At 41.1% G+C, this 18,027-nt stretch overlaps 1 protein-coding gene across 7 annotated transcripts in view; it reads left to right on the plus strand.

Annotated features, from left to right (window-relative positions):
- The window catches only part of ITPK1 (inositol-tetrakisphosphate 1-kinase), a 150,219-nt gene that overhangs the window by 74,940 nt on the left and 57,252 nt on the right, over positions 1-18,027 (plus strand). For 5 of the 7 annotated variants that reach the window (XM_062638090.1, XM_062638142.1, XM_062638102.1 and 2 more), the window contains 2 exons: positions 6,304-6,429; positions 15,553-15,670. In XM_062638090.1, the coding sequence (XP_062494074.1) occupies positions 6,304-6,429; positions 15,553-15,670 (244 nt within the window). Of the gene's footprint in view, positions 1-3,081; positions 3,717-6,303; positions 6,430-15,552; positions 15,671-18,027 lie in introns of those variants that run through there. The other 2 variants (XM_062638123.1, XM_062638132.1) reach the window with 2 other exon arrangements.

Consider the following 18,027-nt stretch of genomic DNA (forward strand, 5'->3'; position numbering starts at 1 on the left):
TTTGTTTACTTTGTACAATAAGGTAAAACAGTGGACTTGGCAGTATTGATTTCTGCTGCTCCCCTTCCCTCTTCAGGGTGCTTGAGATATTTTTAGAGGCTTTCATCTCTGGAGTTTTTAGGGAGAGAAGAATATCCACCAGCATGAGCTGATAGGGTTTGGCTTCTTGAAGACTTGGCTTTTCAACCTAGAGCTCATGACTTCTTTTCATTATGATTTGCTCAGCATTAATGTACAGTGAAGGGAAACACTTGGGCAAGAAGGAGAAGTTTTAAAAGGCTTTGTTTTACAAGCCTTTTGATATAAATGCATGCAGTGAAGGTACAGGATAGAAAATAGCCCTGGGAGAGGAAGATGATGACTAAAAACCTGAAGGTTTATATTCAGTGGAGTTTAAGAAGCTGTACTAAGTGTGAAATAAACCCCACAGTGCAGCCTTAACTGAGTATCTGAATAACAGGATACAATAGATTTGTGTATAAATTTCATATACAGCCTCAGTAGTCAGGGAGCAGAGAGGTCAGGTCAGGCTGGTGCTGTATGTCCAGTTCACAGGGAGGAAAATGGTTAAATTACCACAAAGGGACTGGATATGCGTTGGAGCATTGACAGGTCTCTACTAGAAAATTAAATGGGTTTTCCAAAGAACTCAGTGCAGGTCCTGATGAGTGGAGTTTGTTAGCCACTTGGAGACTGGGAGCAAAATGCTTAAAAATAGAAAAGTGAGGATAAATAGATATGGAGAGATGTGTTGTAAATTCCCCAGTTATATAGCAGAGGACAGATCTCTCTTCAGAGAATGGAGCAGGTTGCTATTAAGACTTCATTTCATCTGAGTGATAATCCAAAAACTGTTTCTGAAAAAGAGCTTTCTGAAAAAACAAGAACACAAATCCTGCTCAGCCAGATCCTGAAATACAGTTATAGCATGGACTGGAAACACTGAATTAAAAAACAAACAAACAAAACAAACCTATTTTTAATCATTTAGATAAATGGTATTTCTCTTTGCTAAATCCAACATTTGCAGTTGTTTGGGTTTTTTTTCCTGAGTGAACAAATCCAGATTTTTTTCACTTGGACACAGTTTTATTTTTAAACACGGCTTCCAGAAACGCATGTGTGGGATTGCAGTTGGGACCAGAGGAGAGCCATGGCACTCTGCCAGGCACTCACCCTGTCCCTGCGATACAGATGGATTGCCAGTGTTCGGGAGAAAAACAACCCCAAAACTTTAAACAAATTCTACTTAATGGAAATAAACTTTTTTTGCCCTCCTGTGTAATGATTTGGATAATGCTGTGGCTGTGTGTTTCTGGAGGACAGAGGGAGGGGAAGGGGAGAGGACAGCAGAGATGGAGCTCTGTATGCCTGTAACTTGCTCTCCAGTGGATGCTCTGAGAAGCTTAATAGTGGGGACTGTGACGTTTCTAAGCGTGGAGTGTTTTTTAAGTCCCAGACAGTCTTTCTATTAGGTGAGCAGGCTATCTATAGCGGCTATGATAAAAGCATTTATCTAGTGGTTGTTTTCTTCCATATATGGGTTTGTAAGATGTGGAAAGGCATATAGAATCATAGAATCATTTAGATTGGGAAAGACCTTTAAGATCATCGAGTCCAAATGTAAATTAACAGTGTCTTTAAGCACCACATCTACACATCATCTAAATAACTCCAGGGATGGTGACTCAGCCACTTCCCTGGGCAGCCTGTTCCAGTGCTTGGTAATCCCTGCAGTGAAGAAATTTTTCCCAATATCCAATCTAAATTTCCCCTGGCACAGCTTGAGGCCGTTACCTCCTGCCCTATCACTTGTTACTTTGGAGGAGAGATGGACACCCACCTTGCTACAACCTCCTCTCAGGTAGTTGTAGAGGTGCCCCCTGAGCCTTTCCTTCTCCAGGCTGAACAACCCCAGTTCTCTCAGCTGCTCCTCATAAGGCCTGTGCTACAGACTCTTCACCAGCTTTGTTACTGTTCTTTAGATATGCCTCAGCACTTCCGTGTCCCTCTTGTAGTGAGGGACCGAAAACTGAACAGAGTTTTTGAGGTGCAGCCTTACCAGTGCCAAGTACAAGGGGGACACCACTTGTAACCAGCAGCAAACTAGCTTTAACTCCGTTAACTACAACTCTTCACACCTGGCCATCCAGCCAATTTTTTACCCAGCAAAGAGCACACCTGTCCGAGCCATGTGTTTGCCATATATCTGACATTTTCTGTGTACAGCCTTGTTACTGTCTTCCGTGTCGTTTACCTGAGTTTTGCTGGAGTTTGGTGGTAAGTGACAATGCCATGAAACCAATGCCTGATTGGACTTTTTTACTAAAAAAAAAAAGGGGGGGGGGGGGAGGGAGCAAGCAGAATAGGCTATAGCCTGCCTCACAGAAGAGCCATAGCCATATCTCTCTTCTTTCAAGCTGGTGCTGATAAGTCTTTTCTCCCACTTCTGTTGCTATGGTGTTAGTTCTGTGCAAAAACAAACCTTTGGGTGATCATGTCAACTGCAGAGATCATTTGGAGAGAGATGCTGAAAGAGAAGGGAAGTAGGAGGGCTCAAATTCCAGCTGATGACAAACAATGAATCAGTGTTTGTCTCAGCAGAGGGCTATCAGAAATTTTGCACTCTGCTTTCACTGACTTTTGCTTGGATCTGATACTTCACTTGAAAAGGCTTCTTTTTCCCCCTCAAATCTTTTTCTTTCTTCCTTTTCTTCTCCTTTTAGTTTTTGTTTTTTTTTTTCCTTAGTATTTAAAATGGAGATGGTTCTCTTCCAAATTCCACACAGCTCAGGAATATTTGCTTTCCACAGCGTGGCCCAGAACACAGAGAACTTGTTCTTGCAAATGGTTTGATCCTCCAATCCACAGAATACTGGATCAGATTTTGAAGGTCTGGGTGGTTGAAATGTACTTGCTGTCCTTTTTGAAGTGGTCATTAAAGTTCCTACTGGAGTAGCTGCCTTAGTGTGCTGTCATTTCTAGTACTGCTTTCCTGGTGAAGGGGAAGCAGAACACTGTTACAGAGGGGCAAAGAAAGTGCGTTTAGTTTCATTCTCAAAATATGCCTGTTGCTTTTAGCTGACACAACTGTTGTGAAGTTACCTTGCCCAGATGTCTTATGCTTCTGGAAAACATTGTGGTGAAAATGCCTGGATATGCCTTGAAGGCTTATTTCTGTTCTTGGGTCAAGGCTGAAAAGAAGGACTGTTTTCTTGTTTTCTGAATGTTTCTGTGCAGATTGAGCTGTAAGTGCAGAAAGAATGTAAAAGAGTAGCCAATCTCAAATGCTTATTTGCTTCTTGCTGTTTTTCAAACTGGAAGTCCTGAAAATTGATTAATTCACATTTTTGTACCTTGGCAACTGGGAACTTTCTGACCTAGTTAAATGGACCCTTTGTTTTGTTGTTTCCTTCCAGATGTGATAGGCAGATGAAGAAACCTCAGGAAAAGCAGTGTGGTCATCTGAGATTTCTTTTAAGGATATTAACTGATATTTCTGGAACTTGGTTGTAGAAGTAGATCATCTCCTTCCATATCCTTAGCCAAGCTGCAATTCACTTCACTTTGCCTTAATTTTGCAGACACTTACACTTGCCTTTAGCCTTTGTGCTGCACTAGTAATGGAAGTAAAAATCCAAATGCCAGGACAGCCAGACCTTCTGCGGACTGTCTCCCCCAGGCACAGCTGACCAATCACCATGCATCCACATGACGTCTGTTGTCTTTGTCTTTATCACTGCGTAATCTTTGCATGTAGAGAGTCTGCTGCATACCTATGGACAGTGCATCTCATAGTCTCCTCAGAAGACATGCACAATATGTTTTCCAGTTGTATTAGAATCTACATAAGTACTTCAAAGATAGTGCTAAAGCCTCATTCTGTAACTTGTTAGTAGGAGCATCTAGTAATGGGTAAGCAGAGGTGGTCTCTGTTGGGAAGAATTGGTGGTCTTTCAGTTTGCTTTTGTGCCATAGGAAGCTTCAGTTATTCTGCTCAAGTAAGCCTAGCCCAGGTAGGAGTGTCTACAAAGAAGAGCAGTTCAGCTACATGGATCAGTTATATTAGCAACTACCAAATTATTACAAGGCTGCTAGATCTCTGCTGTTTTAGTTTTATTGGTGCTTGAGTTTCAGCCATCCTGTCTTATCATTACCTTCCTTAAGGCACTCCTTAATTCAAAGCAGGGCCATTTCTGCAGGATGGGAAATATTATTAGAACGAAACTCAAGCTAACGGGACAATGAAGACCAGGCTTCTATTGAAACAGAGCATCAGCAGCCTCTTCTGCCCAGCCCTCCTCTCCTTCCTGTGCCCTTGACCCCTTTCTCTGCCAGAGTTGAATAAAACAGCAGCAATGGAAAGGAGCATGCATGTAACTGTAAAATCAGATGTTATCTTTAGTTTAGTGAGCATACACCTATATTTCTTTTATTTTCCTGGCTTGAAGTTTACAAGGTTAAGTTGTCACTTATGCAGTAGATCCCACAATGGGTTGAAGAGCTGTGCTTGGTAATGTGGGAGCTTTTGGGCTGTGGTCAGCCCAATGTGTTGGCTACATGAGCCAGTTTGGTACTTACGCTGTACAAATGTTCAAAACTGGTAAGTAGCTTCATGGGATCATTAATCATAGACTCATAGAATAGTTAGGGTTGGAAAGGACCTTAAGATCATCCGGTTCCAACCCCCCTGCCATGAGTAGGGACACCTCACACTAAACCATCTCACCCAAGACTCTGTCCAACCTGGACTTGAACACTGCCAGGGATGGAGCATTTACAGCTTCCCTGGGCAAGCCATTCCAGTGCCTCACCACCCTTACAGTAAAGAACTTCTTCCTTATATCCAGTCTAAACTTCCCCTGTTTAATCCTTTTTTGGTGCAAACCCATCACAGAGGAAAAGCACGACCGGTTCTCCAGCTAAACTGCAGGTTTGCTTGTGAGTTATGAAGTGCCCAGTTTGCCTTTTCGGAGTGAAACACCCCCTGGGTGGTTTAAATACAATTGTTAAAGGGTCTATGAAACAGGGGTTTTGTGCAGGGAAGGGTTTTGTACCATGCTGGTAGATGTTAAAGGTCACTTTCTGGTAATATTTACACAGACTAAACGAAGCAATTGTAATAAACCAGTCTGCTGCTATTGCCTCTCACAGGAGCCTGTCCCAGCAGTGGAAATGATTTATTCAGTGGGAAAGACTCATAGAATAGTTAGGGTTGGAAAAGACCTTAAGATCATCTAGTTAAAGGTCATCTAGTTAAGATCATCTAATTTTAGTAAGGATCTTAGGGGTTTGTAATGCATCATCTTGATCAGAGGAAATTCAACATTAAATTCAGACTAAGTTGCTTAGGGCTTTGTCCAGTCCAGTCTTGAAAACCTTAAAGGATGGAGATCCTACAGCTTCTGTGGGACTCTGTGCAACAACCAGACAGTTCTTGTGGTGGATTTTTTTTTTTTCCCCTCGTTTAGTTGCAGTCTTCACAGTTTTGACTTATGTCCTGATAAATCTAAGCCCCCACAATGACATTGACCGGTTCTCTTAGTACCCTTGCATGAATCCCATCAGGTCCAGTAGCCTTCTTCGCATCAAGATTTTCTCAAGAGATCCCTAACTCAGTCTGTTTCCAGTACAGGTAGTTCCTCTGCTCATAGAACCCTGTCTGAGTTACTGGGGACTCAGCACACTGCTATCACTTCTTTGTCTTTCCATGCTGTTGAGAGCAGAGTTTCTGCACACCTCACCCCAGTCTTTGTCCCCTATCCAGCTAAGTGCCAAGGTCTGCTAGTGGGAGTGCGCTCCTCCTTACCAGCTATATATCTGTTACTGCAGCAGATGAATTTGCGGAGATCCTGAGTCATTTGCTTTTGTGTTACCTGGGTGCTGTTTTGTGCAATCCCAAAGGGCAAAGGGCACAGTAGGTGTTCTTTTTATTAGTGGTGATCATCTTTGTTGGCACGTTCCTTCTGCATGTGTGTTTAAGTACTGAGAAAGAGAGCTGAAGAGGGAAATGGCAGCTCAGGGTGGTGAGGCACAGGAAGGTGTTTGGATGAAGTGTGCTTGCCGATGACTTAACTGCTTTTTCATGGAATTAGACCTACACTGCTGAGAAATAAATGTCTGAGTAAAGTTTTCTGACATTCAGTGAAACATAAATTCTCATGAATTTGGGTAACATACCAAAGTAAAGGCAGTGTGTAAAGTAAATGCCTTCTGTGTGGCAACAACACCTTGGATGGCGGTAGGAATAAGAACCTCAGATTTTCCATATATTAATGCAAGTTTTCTCTCTGGTTTCTTCAGCTTGACCTCACCAAACCCATTGAAGATCAGGGCCCTTTGGATGTGATCATACACAAACTGACAGATGTCATCCTTGAAGCAGACCAGAATGACAGCCAGTCACTGGAGCTGGTTCAAAGGTTCCAGGTAAGTGGTTCTTTAATAGTCTTTATGCATTTCAAGCAGGAGGATGATCTTGGTGCAGCAAATTCAGTATTTCCTATGCAGTTGATAGGGTTTGATGAAAAGAGCTCTCTGGCACACTGCTGCCCTACTACTGATGGCTCAGCAAAAATAAGTTTTTTTCAGTCTAAATGGACTTGCACTTTTCGGTAGGTTTTGCATTGTATTAGTAAGGTTAGTAAGAACTGGTTTCCCACCAAATGTTGTCCTGATTTCATTCCGAGAGAATGAGTGCTGTTCACAAAAAGGAACAGGTATTGGCAGAGTCCTTTACATGCATCCCTCTACAACAGAAGCCACTAAATTAATTTGGCCCCATTCTGTCTGGCTTTCCCAATTTCTGGAATGCTAATTTCTGTAGCAGAAAGGTTACTGTGAGTGATTGTCCTCTAGTACTGAGAGTCCTGTTAAATTTTTCTTTCCTCAAGTTTACACTGAAGGTCAGAAATATGCAGGGCATAGTGGTACAGAGAACTGTTTTCCCAAAGAATTCCTGCCAGTATACTATGTGAATGCTGATGAAAATGATAAAGGAACACCTTCATCATTTTAAAAGGTGGCCTCTGAACGAAACCAGTAAGAAACCTTCTCTTAAGATATGGGGCAAACAAATCTTACTGTTCTTTGTGTTTCCTGACCCAGTTCTTCTCTCCCATACTGCCAAGTTCATCTCTGTTAATATCACCTCTACTGTCTCCTATGCCTGATTTTTTTGTTGGCAGCTTGGGCTTAATCTCATACAGCATGTACGGTAAATGGGTGAGTTACTGGGTCATTGCTTTGGACTGGGATATGCTTCTTTGTGACACACTGACTAATGTGGACAGATGAGAACATTCGTTGATGCAGGACATCATGGTGTGTGCTGGCAGAGGTATTTGATACAGCGTGTCAGATTCTTTCTGTAGGATTTGCATAGTGATAAATTCATCTAAGTATCTCCACAGCACAGGAGTATGCTGCTTTCTAAGAATAACACAGAACAAAAGGGGAAACAAGTTGGGCTGGAGCAGATCTGGGTGGCAGCAGGGTGAAACAGAAATTACTGTCATCCAGAGACGAGATAATAGGGTTGGAATTCAGTCATCTGTCACTATTGCTGCTGTTTCGTTGCTATAGAGTGCTTACGTCTGTGCTGCAGCTTAATACCACCCTTTCCTAAATTGGTCTCTTTCTTAATAATGGTCATAATTTTCCTGTGAATATTGGTACTTGAGCAAAAATAATGCTGTGGTTCTGGTGAAGGTAATTTGCAGGAGGCTGATGGGAAACCGAACCTTTGTTTATTTTGATAATATTAGAAATCTGGATTGTGTCAAGTGTTGTAGAAAGCAAAGGTTGTTCGCACACCTGGGGCATATGCTGCATGTAAGTCAGCACCCTTTAATTGTTGGTGTGTCTGTTAATAAGCAAATGTGTCAGTGGAATACCTCTCTCTACAGTAACACATGCTCCATATATATTTTTCCAGAGCTCACTTAGTAGAGATTAAATGGAAGTGAGGATAAGTCTCTGAGCAAGTCAGATGGAAAAGAAATAGTTCTCTGTTTCCTGACTTGATTGGTAAATACAGTTCAACTAATAGTATCAACTGTTTAAAACAGGAATAAATGGAGTGAAAAGCACCTTGTGGATACAGAACATTGTCTTACGCCAGTGTCTTCTGTACAAAGGATGGTGGCGAATTCTGCTCATGCTTTGAGGGCTTCTCTACATTTTCATTTCATGTCCCTGTTGATGGTGGTTTTAGCCTTTTTGAATGCTTTCCTTAATTCCAGTTTAGCATTACTCTGTTTTCAGTGGCAAGCTTCAGCCTAACATACTCTAGAAGGGGTGTTGCAGGGTTATGCTAAAAAACTTGCTTAACCGGTATTGTGAAATGTTTGCACCCAGCTGTCTGGGGCCTTCATTTTTAGGAATATTATATTTAAGCACTTGATGTTCGTTCTTCTCTCCCTGTCATTAGTTCTTGTTTGTATAGTAAACAGTGTATTATCTAATACATGTATTTTTTTCTTTTTTGATGATGCCATCTTCCTGCGAAGTAGTGCAAGGTAGTGTCTAAAGAATTAGAAGGGGGTCCTGAAATGTGGGTTCACTCACATGCTTTTCCACAGTTCATTAGTGTGATCTAGACCATCCCATTGGCATTCCTAGGCTTTTGTTTTGCAAGCTGTAAATTAAAGGAAATTATATTAACTCCCTTCTGAGATTAATATGAGAAGCCCTTGAGGTCAGCTCAGAATGGCTGTCATAAGGAATTAAGGTTGGTTTGTTTCTGGTGGGAGCTCTGGTATGACTTTTCAGTAGCTATGACAACACATGATGTACAGACTGAACTGTACCCTTGTGAGCAGGCTTCTGAATGATATACTCTCCCCCATACACCGAGGCCTTGGGCCTCTGGTTCTGAGTTGTGCCACATCACTGGCATGCAGGAAACGTTCGTTGTAGTAAAACATGTACCCAGGAACCAGTGAAGCAGAGGAGAGAGTCTGCCAGTGTTGAATTACATACCAGAGTGTGCCTAAAGGGTATTCTCGTGTAATTTTGTATACAGGGCAGAAACTGACAGGAAACTTCTGTCTGTCTCCATCTGCCCTGTATTATTTTTAAGATATTGAAAACTGATTAGAAATGAAGATAAATATGTTCCATAGAAAAAAATAATAATTGTAATAAGTGATTTGTATGAAGTGTGTGAGGTAGGATAGGTGTTTTGGTTTTGTTAAACTAAAACCAATAAGCAACTTAAAAAACATGAAGTGACCACCTGGCAAGAGAGCTAGTTATGTGTGTGTGATGTTGCCCAAGCACTGGGGTATTTCTGGCACCTGCTCAAGTGTGTTTCTCTTATTTTCATTAGATAGATTGACAAGGTTCTGATCACCTTAACCAAACAGGGCAATTTTTCCTGCTGCCGACTGTAAGTTTAACAGCAAGATGATACTTGTTGGCTCCATAAAGCAGTCTTCCAGGATGTAGAAAGCAAGGGATTCTTGACCACAGGAGGAGAAATGATCTGCTGAGCTTAATTTATGACCTTTGTAAGAATAACTTTTTTCCAGTGCTGTATTGTAGAGGCCTTGACCCATCTCATCTGCAGGAGCTGAGGAGGAAACACATTTACATGATTCTGTGTGCCTGCTTTCTGGAGTCTGTGGTGAACCATTGTACAGTCTGGTGGAAAGGGCTGATAGACTATGAGGCCTCTTAGCATCCTGTTTTTGACTTGCTGTTTAATGACTGTTCTTAACTGCCTTGTAAAAAGTAATCATAACAATTGTCATAGTCCTTGGTAGTTCCTTCTTGACCAGAAGAACATGGAGAGAAATCAGGTGGAAAGAAGCATAGTCTCCAGGTGTCCTTTCACTTGCTTATGCTCCAGTTCTAGTGTTCTTGGTAAGAAAGAGAGCTAAACTACCCCAGTTCCTGCTTTATGGAAAAAGAAAATGTTTTGGCTGAGAAACCTTTGTTATACTTTGCTTAGAGCAAAATACTCTCTGAGCAGCTGCTTGTCATAGCTGTGCAGGGGCTTGAGTAGCTTCATTCGTTGCAGCTTTGTGCTAGTCTGTTCCACTCAAAATGATGTTTCTAATGATGGAAAATCAGTAGGGTTATTAATTTGTCTTTCAGAGCTTTTTCTGAATGATTTTTCTTTGCATTAGCCTTCTTAAAAAGATACATCAGAAGCAGGTTTTATGCCTAGGCATCTGCTGTCAGGTTGATCAAAGTTTTAAGTGTTTCCTCCCACCCCTGCCCTCAGACTGTTGGCTCTCCCACTCTGAAGGTGTCCAGGAAGGGCTCTTTTATTCTTAATTTAAAAGCTTCCTTAGATGGGTTTGGGACTGGGAGGAAGGAGAGTTAGGGAGATACTTTGGAAGGGAAGGAGTTAGAGTCTTGATCTTGCTTGGAAGGGGAGAAGTGTGTTATTCTTGCTGCACTGATTGCTTTCTTCAGAATTCTCAGCCGCGGGGATATGATTTGAGTACTTACTCCTGGAGATTATGTCAGTGGATTTTTAATGCCCCTCTAACCCCCCCAAATTCCTAACCCATGGATTTCACATTTCTTTTCATGTGCTCTGCTGAGAAAAGGCAACTGAAAAATCAAAGGAAATTATAAAATTTTAGTAATTTTTTTTCTCATTGGGCAGACAAGATGAGACAGTTGAAATGGTCTTTTTGCACCTGAATTCAAAGGCCAATACCCGTGGTTTTCCCATTTGAAAAATTCCTTATAAGCAGGCAAAATTAACTAAAAATTTTTCATTTGAGTGCTAAGTGGTAGATAGCTTCTTATGGGTAGGTATTTTCAACCTGAAGAAGTGTTGGACTTTTGAAGGTGAGCCAGAGAAGCTAAGTACTCAGAAAGTTGCTTTGAGATGTGCAGTGAATAGAAATGTAATAGGAAAGACCTTTCCCCAGTTCCCCTTGCTGCCTCCTTCATCCATCCCAACCACTGCAGGAATCTCTTTTTAGATTCAGAGACAGACAGACAGTTTTGAGGTAAGTGTTCAAGATCCAACTTGCCTACACCTTTACTTTTGGTGTCTGTGAAAAGAGGCTATCACAGCCTAAGACAAGAAAAAGGAACTTGTAAGTCTGAATCTGATGCAAACTCTTTAGACAAGCTGGTGTCTGTCTTTACATCTGTTTCCCCACTGGAAAGTGTTGATCTGTTGTTACAAGCAGTCATCTTCATGTTCCTGTACACAGGAAAACACAAATCCAAATGCTGTTACTATGTCATTTGCTAACTTTTTTTTTTCCTTTTATATGGAACTTTTGTTTAATGTTAAGCAAAAGATCATCAAACTTTTATTACCTAGCAATAAAATCAAGTCAGTGAGTCTCTCTTATTATCTAATGACCTAATATTTGCAGAAGATATTGTATCAGCTTTCTGTTAAAATATGAATAGATATATCTTAAAGAAAATAGCTACCTTTTTGGGTAAAATGATAAGCAACTCTATTCTCGTCTATACATAGGCTTGTCAAGAGAAGTTTGTTGTGAGTTGTGGCTATTTTGGTTTGACTTTGGGTTTTTTGTTTTTTTTTTTTGTTTGTTTGTTTTTTGTTTTGGGTTTGTGCTTTGGTTTTGTTTTGTTTTTTGTGTGTGGTGGTGGTTTTGTTTGTTCGTTTTGGGTTTTTTTTGTTGTTCTTGTTTTTGTTGTTGTTGTTTTTGTCTTTTATTATCTGGGTTATATCCAGAGGTATTTAATAGGGAACATGAAATACTTGATCTCTCTTTGATTTCAGGTTTCATTGCTGGTATTCTGCCAGTAACAGGGCTGGTACAGAGCATGACTGAATGCCAAGCCTGGAGTACAAACAAAGGAGGATCTGCTAAAAGTCCTTGTTCCTTCTTGTTTGCTTTTATTATGTCAAAGATTAGGAAGCGGAAAACATTGATGTTGTCTAGGTCAAGCTGAACTGCAGCCCAAGGACAGAGCCTTTTCAAAATATTGTTGGGAAGCCTAAATATCTTGAGATTGTTGCCTGGGTTGCTGGAGTCTGCTGTTGGCTACAAGTCTTAGGTAAATCTACCAAAGGAGGGTGCAGAGTTGTTTTCTTGGAATGAACAGAGAAGATCTGAATATTCAAAGTTGAAAGGTGCTGTACTGAAAGATCCAGTGTTTCTCTTTTCCTCCTGCAACTGCTCCAATTTCATGATCATTTCTACAGTAACTCATCTGCTATCAAAGTTCTTGGACACAAGCCCATGATGTTTATCCAGATCTGGGTTTCTGGTAGTGGAGCAATTCTGTGCCATGGGAAGAGTGCTGCTACTCAGGCTATGTCAAGAGGTTTCCAATCTGTTAAGTAATCTTCACAGTTGTATATTCAGTGATGGCTTAGTGTGCTTTGTGATGGAAATCCAAGCAATACAGTATACTGAGGAAAGCAGAGTTGTGAAGATTGGAGTGCTGTTTTGATGTTTCTGTTCCCTGAACAACTTCAGCAGTTACCCACCAGTGTTCAAATAGAGATGACCTGTGCAAATACATTGACCTTGTTCTTCATTGACATATGCCTTTGCTTCAAAGGGGAGACCATTTCTGGATTCATTTTAAATGGGAGATCTGTAGCCTGTCCCCAGAGTAGCTCTAGGAGACATGTACTTCAGGTCCTAGTCTCTTCCTTTACCCAGGTGATGCAGATCTTCACTGCCCTGCTGACATCTCTGAAGTTTACCATTCCTGTGCCCTCTACCTGCCCAAGTACCTAGGCCTGTATATGGAGGAGAGATGGAGAATAGTACTTGACAGAGGTTTGATGCTGAGAAACTTCCTTGTTTTATAAAGAAATCTAATGTTCTGGCGCCTGTGTGTGTGGAGGTCTGTCACCTTACACTCAGTGCAGTTCTTCTCGACATTATAGTAGTCTGTTAAAGTCCTCCAGACTCTAAATGGCTTTTGGAAAACATCCTTCATCTCCTCCTTCATTTACAGAGTTTTTTGGAAGCTCCTCAAGGCAATAAGATGAGAAATAGGTCACTGGAAAGTCAGCTAAGATGCTCACTTCTGTTGCCATGTTGCCTAGTGTACAGTGGGATCATGCCTTCATTCCTGTTAAACTGTGTTATGCTGTGTCAAACTTACTGCTTGGATGATCTTTTAATGCAGCTTAGAGCTATTATCATTATAAATAAAGCACAGTGAAGTTCCTTATAGAAAGTGTGAAAAAGCAAGGCTCTCTCTGGAAACCCTTAGAGTAACATAAGCCAAAATAACAAATGGAATGCGCCTAACCCAGGGAGGTGAGATTAGTCCTCAGTGCTGATGTGAGCATCAGAAAGATTTGGGCAGGTGCACAAGGAGGAAGAGACAACCATTCCCTCCTTGGAGGGGAGTAAAGGGGGGTGAAGGCCACAGGCAGGACAAATGTACATGTGAGGGGAAGGATTAGTATGAGCTGGGCCAGGATGGAAGTATGAGGAGCTTGAAGTCAAGGTGGAACCAGAGACTGGTCAAGACAAAGGAGTAATCAGCACAGTGTGAAAGGAAGAGCTAGTACGTGCATCAGAAACACTGCAGGATGCTTGCTGTCAGACCTCTGCTGAGGTCATGTTTTAGAGCTGTGGTTTGCTCAGCCTGGTTACTGTGTATACTTACCGGCTGCTCAACCTTTCAATGTGCTCAGGAAGATGCGTACAGTGATAGCTGTCTGTCTTTTAAGCTGAGGCTTAGAGGTGCTAACATGGTGTCTTGTTATGTTTTTCATATGTTGAAATGCTCAAGTACAGTTTTGTGATCACCGAGTTTAAACTAATGGCCTCATCACTGGATCATCCTAGCTCCACAAGGTCTTTTAGCTGCTGTGTGTAAGGACACATGCATAGGTGTTTAAGATGCATTAGGTAACAAGTTACTTCATGTCTTAAAAAATCCCCAGCTGTTCCGTATTTGAAAACTCACTGCTCTGCTTGAGACTCTTAAGTCCTGGGGCAGGAGACTCATAAAAACATTTATATGTATGTTCTGGGTATGAATGACATGAAATGAGACCAGCTTCTGCTCCAGTGAGTTGAAGCAGCTTTTCATGCAGGTTACACTGCAAGGGTGAGACAACCTCTGGATTTGACAGTCTTGACTGGTTGTGCAAAAGGCTCTGTCCCTTACTTTTCACAGGTAGTAGCAAGGTTGAGCATATCTTTGAGGAATTCACTGTTTGTGTTCTGCAGGGATTATTAAATACGTCAGATGTGTCTTGCCACTGAAAGGCGCCTCATGTCCTGTGAAGGAAAGCTACTTGTTTGCTGTGGGTGATGCAATGGGTTCGTTAAACCCCAATGCTGGATCCTCTTAGCCTCAAAAGAATAATCTCCTTTAGAAAGCCATCAGTTCAGACTACATAATCAGCAGAAAGCAACGGTTTGCCAGGCTAGGAGGAGCGGAGGGAGAAACCCTGCTTCTTCAGTCAGTGTCTGGCACAGAATCTCTTGCTGGGAATAGATGATGCTGTTCCTTTCTCTCTAGCTTAGTGTCTAGCAAAGTGCATCTCCTGAGGCCACCTCACAATATGGCCAAGTATCTTGTAGAGTATGTTTTGTTCTCTGAAGTAATCAACTGAAGGGCAGTAAGACTCCATTACTTGTAGGAGCATTTGCTGTGCATCTGCATGAATGGATTTAAATAAATGAGTGTAAATGTAAAGATGCTTTCTGAAGTTTGGTACAACAGATGTTAAGTTTGGAAATGTTTGTCTGATTTTGGATAGGGTAAGATGGATTCTTCTTCGTCCCGTTGACTTTGTGATTCCACGTTGGGGCAATGATGAAGGAACTAAGCTTTTGTTCCGAGAAGGAAGTTTTGTTCGGTTTGCAAGGGCAATACCTGGCAGCTGTGTCTGTGTTGATGGCCACAACACAATGGTGCAGTCATGTCACATTGAATTCCCAAGATGAAGATTCATTGACAGCATTAACTTTACTTTGTTCTTGTAGTTGAGATAGGAGAGTATGATCTTAGAGAAGCAGCAAGATAGATGCTTTCAAAGCTCAATGAATACACAGTGAAGCAGCAATCTCTTCAGCTCTGCCAAAAAAATTTCCGGCCTTTATAGTTCAGCTCATAACACTGTCTTCAGCTCATATAAAGGACAGCAGTAATAACAATATTAAAGCACCCAGATGTAGTTCTGAGCTTAGTTCAGATAGTTGTGGTGTTCAGGTGTAGTAATTGTAATTTGATGCAAGGCTGACCTCAGTATAGCACTGTGTCATCTTTCTTCTCCTAATTGCTTTTCTTAGCTCTGCTCAGAGCTGTTACTGTGGCACTTTGCTACTGGCTCCCTTCTGAGTTGACGTGACTGCAGAACAGGTTTCGCTGCTCATAGCAAGTCCACAGGAGAAATTTGACATCCTAAAACAGTTACCTGTCATGCTTGTGTTTGTTTCAAATATCAGTGTCCAGACTACCTAATGACTTTGTGTGTTGCTCATGTCTGTTTGCCTCCCTTTAAAGAGAAACCTTGAAGATTTTAACTTGGCCTATTCTTTTCCCCACCTCATTATTTTTCTACACTCTTCAGCCAACCTAATGACTTTTTTTTTCTCTATTTTTTTTTTTTTTTTCCCCCAGGAGTATATTGATGCTCATCCAGAAACCATTATCCTGGACCCTCTTCCAGCTATTCGCACACTTCTGGACCGATCCAAGTCTTACGAGCTAATTCGGCAAATAGAGGCATACATGCAAGGTAGGCAGATACCTGCTCTCCCTGAAGGTTTTTGTTGTGACTAGAGAAGGAAGTAGCTGGCTTCTGGAGCCTGGAGGTGATGTCTGAAGTAGTGGGTTTTGGGATCCTTGCATTCTGTCTCTCCATGTGAGCACAAGCACTGAAGCATTACTGTGTCACAGGATTGCTCTCTGGAACCTCATGTTCTCTTTCCATGTACACAAAGGAGGTTTGCATCTGGTTAAAAATACGATGTGGATTTAATGGGGAGCATATTTTGTACAGTGAGCATTCCCAGAAATCCTCTGGAAACAGTGTCTTTTTGTGCATGCTGGTAAATTGAGATGACTGTAGAAACTCAGCAGCTTGCCATAAGAATCCTGAGGCCTGAACTTGGGGGAGATTTATGGAAGAAGAAAAACTGGTTTTGGAAAGGATTGAAAGAATTTAAATTGCAAATAGAGCTATGATCTTTTAGAAGCACTGAAAGCCTATTGCACAAGTTAATTACTAGGAGTAACATGCATTTCTGTTGTTGGCTAGTTACCTGACATAGACTGTTGTCTTTACTTGGCAGTATTCTCATGTTTAGAAGACGTGCCTTTTCAACCTGAATTATTCTAATACCTTACTATTATTTTAACCATTGGAACTGTTGGGTTTTTAGCCTTTCATTTTAACCCTTTCTATTGCTGTAACTATCTTATTCTTGAAGAATTTATTGGCTTTTGAGTTTAAATCTAGAATAGCTTTTGAAGTAACTGTTTCATATACATGACTGTACTTGGGGAAATCCCATTGCTGAACTGTGTACTAGTTGGGTGTTACTGGAATTGCCGTTGTGACTGCATTACCACTATCCTGATTGGCAGATAAGAAGCTTATCAATTTGTATTTTTATAATTGTGAATTTATAGACATGCTGTTTGCATCTGACCTGCCTGGCCCCATCAGCAGTGTCCTTATGTAAAAATAAGACTAATAATTCACAGCACTCTCCCTTGTCTTTTGAAATCTCTTTAGGAGAGAATGCTTAGTTAGTTTAAAAGGATTTTGGTATGGAGTGGTTATTGCTAGTTGTGAATGGGAGAGAGGTGCTGAGGGAAACCTGTGCTCTGAGAAAGTAGTTAGGATTTTGTTCTAGCAGTGGAGATACTCAGTAGGGTGGGTTGTGGAATTTTTTTTTGGGGGGGGTGATTTGTTTTGGGGGGGTTGTTTGTTTATTTTTACTAAATTGCTATCAGTATTGTTACTGTTTACAATTACTATTATTTATTACAGTATGTTTTGGAGAGCATTCCATCTGTGTGAGTAGTCTGTCTTGTGCATATTTATTTTGACCTCCTCTGGTCAAACTGATGTGAAAAAGGAATAAATGCTTAAGGAGGAAAAAGAAAAAAGTAGGCTTGTATTCAGTTGAAACTGACACTTTAAAGAGAAGCTATTAATGAAGTAGAGGAATGGGGTAAGGAAAAGCTTCACCTGTTCTCACTGGCTGATGCAGTGTTAGGTGACCATATTTCCCCTGTCCCTGTGTCATCATCGTCCTCTACACCCTCTTTTCATCTCATCTTATTTCTGTCTCTTCATCAGAAATATCATGACGGACACCTTGAACCAACTTTGTATTCTGCAGGGGAAATCTCAGGAGAGCTAAGTAATTGTCTGTCTTCTCATTCTGGCCTAAGTAGATCAGCCTCTCTATTCCTGCATATAATGATCTGCAGTGAGAATAAAGTTGCATCCCTCTAGACAGTGTCATGGGTTTTTTCCTTTCTCCTTGTTTTCACCTGCTAAATTGTGTTTTCTACTTGCAGCTGTCATGTCATACCCCAAGGCCATGAGCACTTAGGAAACTCAAACAAGAAGTAATACATCTGTGAATAGCATGAGGTCATAGGAGCCACATCTTTTTTTGTTCTGGAATTTCAAAATGGATGTCAATGCCAAGAAAATAGTGCTAGTGCTAGTCTTTAGCTGTAACTGGAGAGCCAAGTTTATCAAAGAAGGATACAGTATTGATGTTATGGGTTAAGTTCAGTGTAAGGGAGTATCTCTTCCAAAGGAATGCCAGAAACTCTGGAGAGTTGTGAATGTGTGTAAGGAGAAATCTTCTGCTGTTGAAAGTCTTTCAAAAGAAAATTCAGTGTTTGTTTATAGACCAGTTTTGGGTTCAGGGTGATCGTCTCATCTATTTGAATTATGTTTTAAAGTAACTATAAACGAAGTATAGTCTTTATCTATGAGCTTCAGTTTATGCTTCTTTTTATCCTTGTAGACCTTAGAAGAACTGTATAACTAAAGACTTGCATCAGTTGAGTTAAAGGGAGGATGACCACGTACTCTGCCGACTCTAGTCTGCACGCTGCTTCTTCCCT

This window comes from Pezoporus occidentalis, unplaced genomic scaffold (genome assembly GCF_034315485.1).
Source record: "Pezoporus occidentalis ecotype Australia unplaced genomic scaffold, CSIRO_AGI_Poc_V1 ctg115, whole genome shotgun sequence".
Taxonomy (NCBI): domain Eukaryota; kingdom Metazoa; phylum Chordata; class Aves; order Psittaciformes; family Psittacidae; genus Pezoporus; species Pezoporus occidentalis.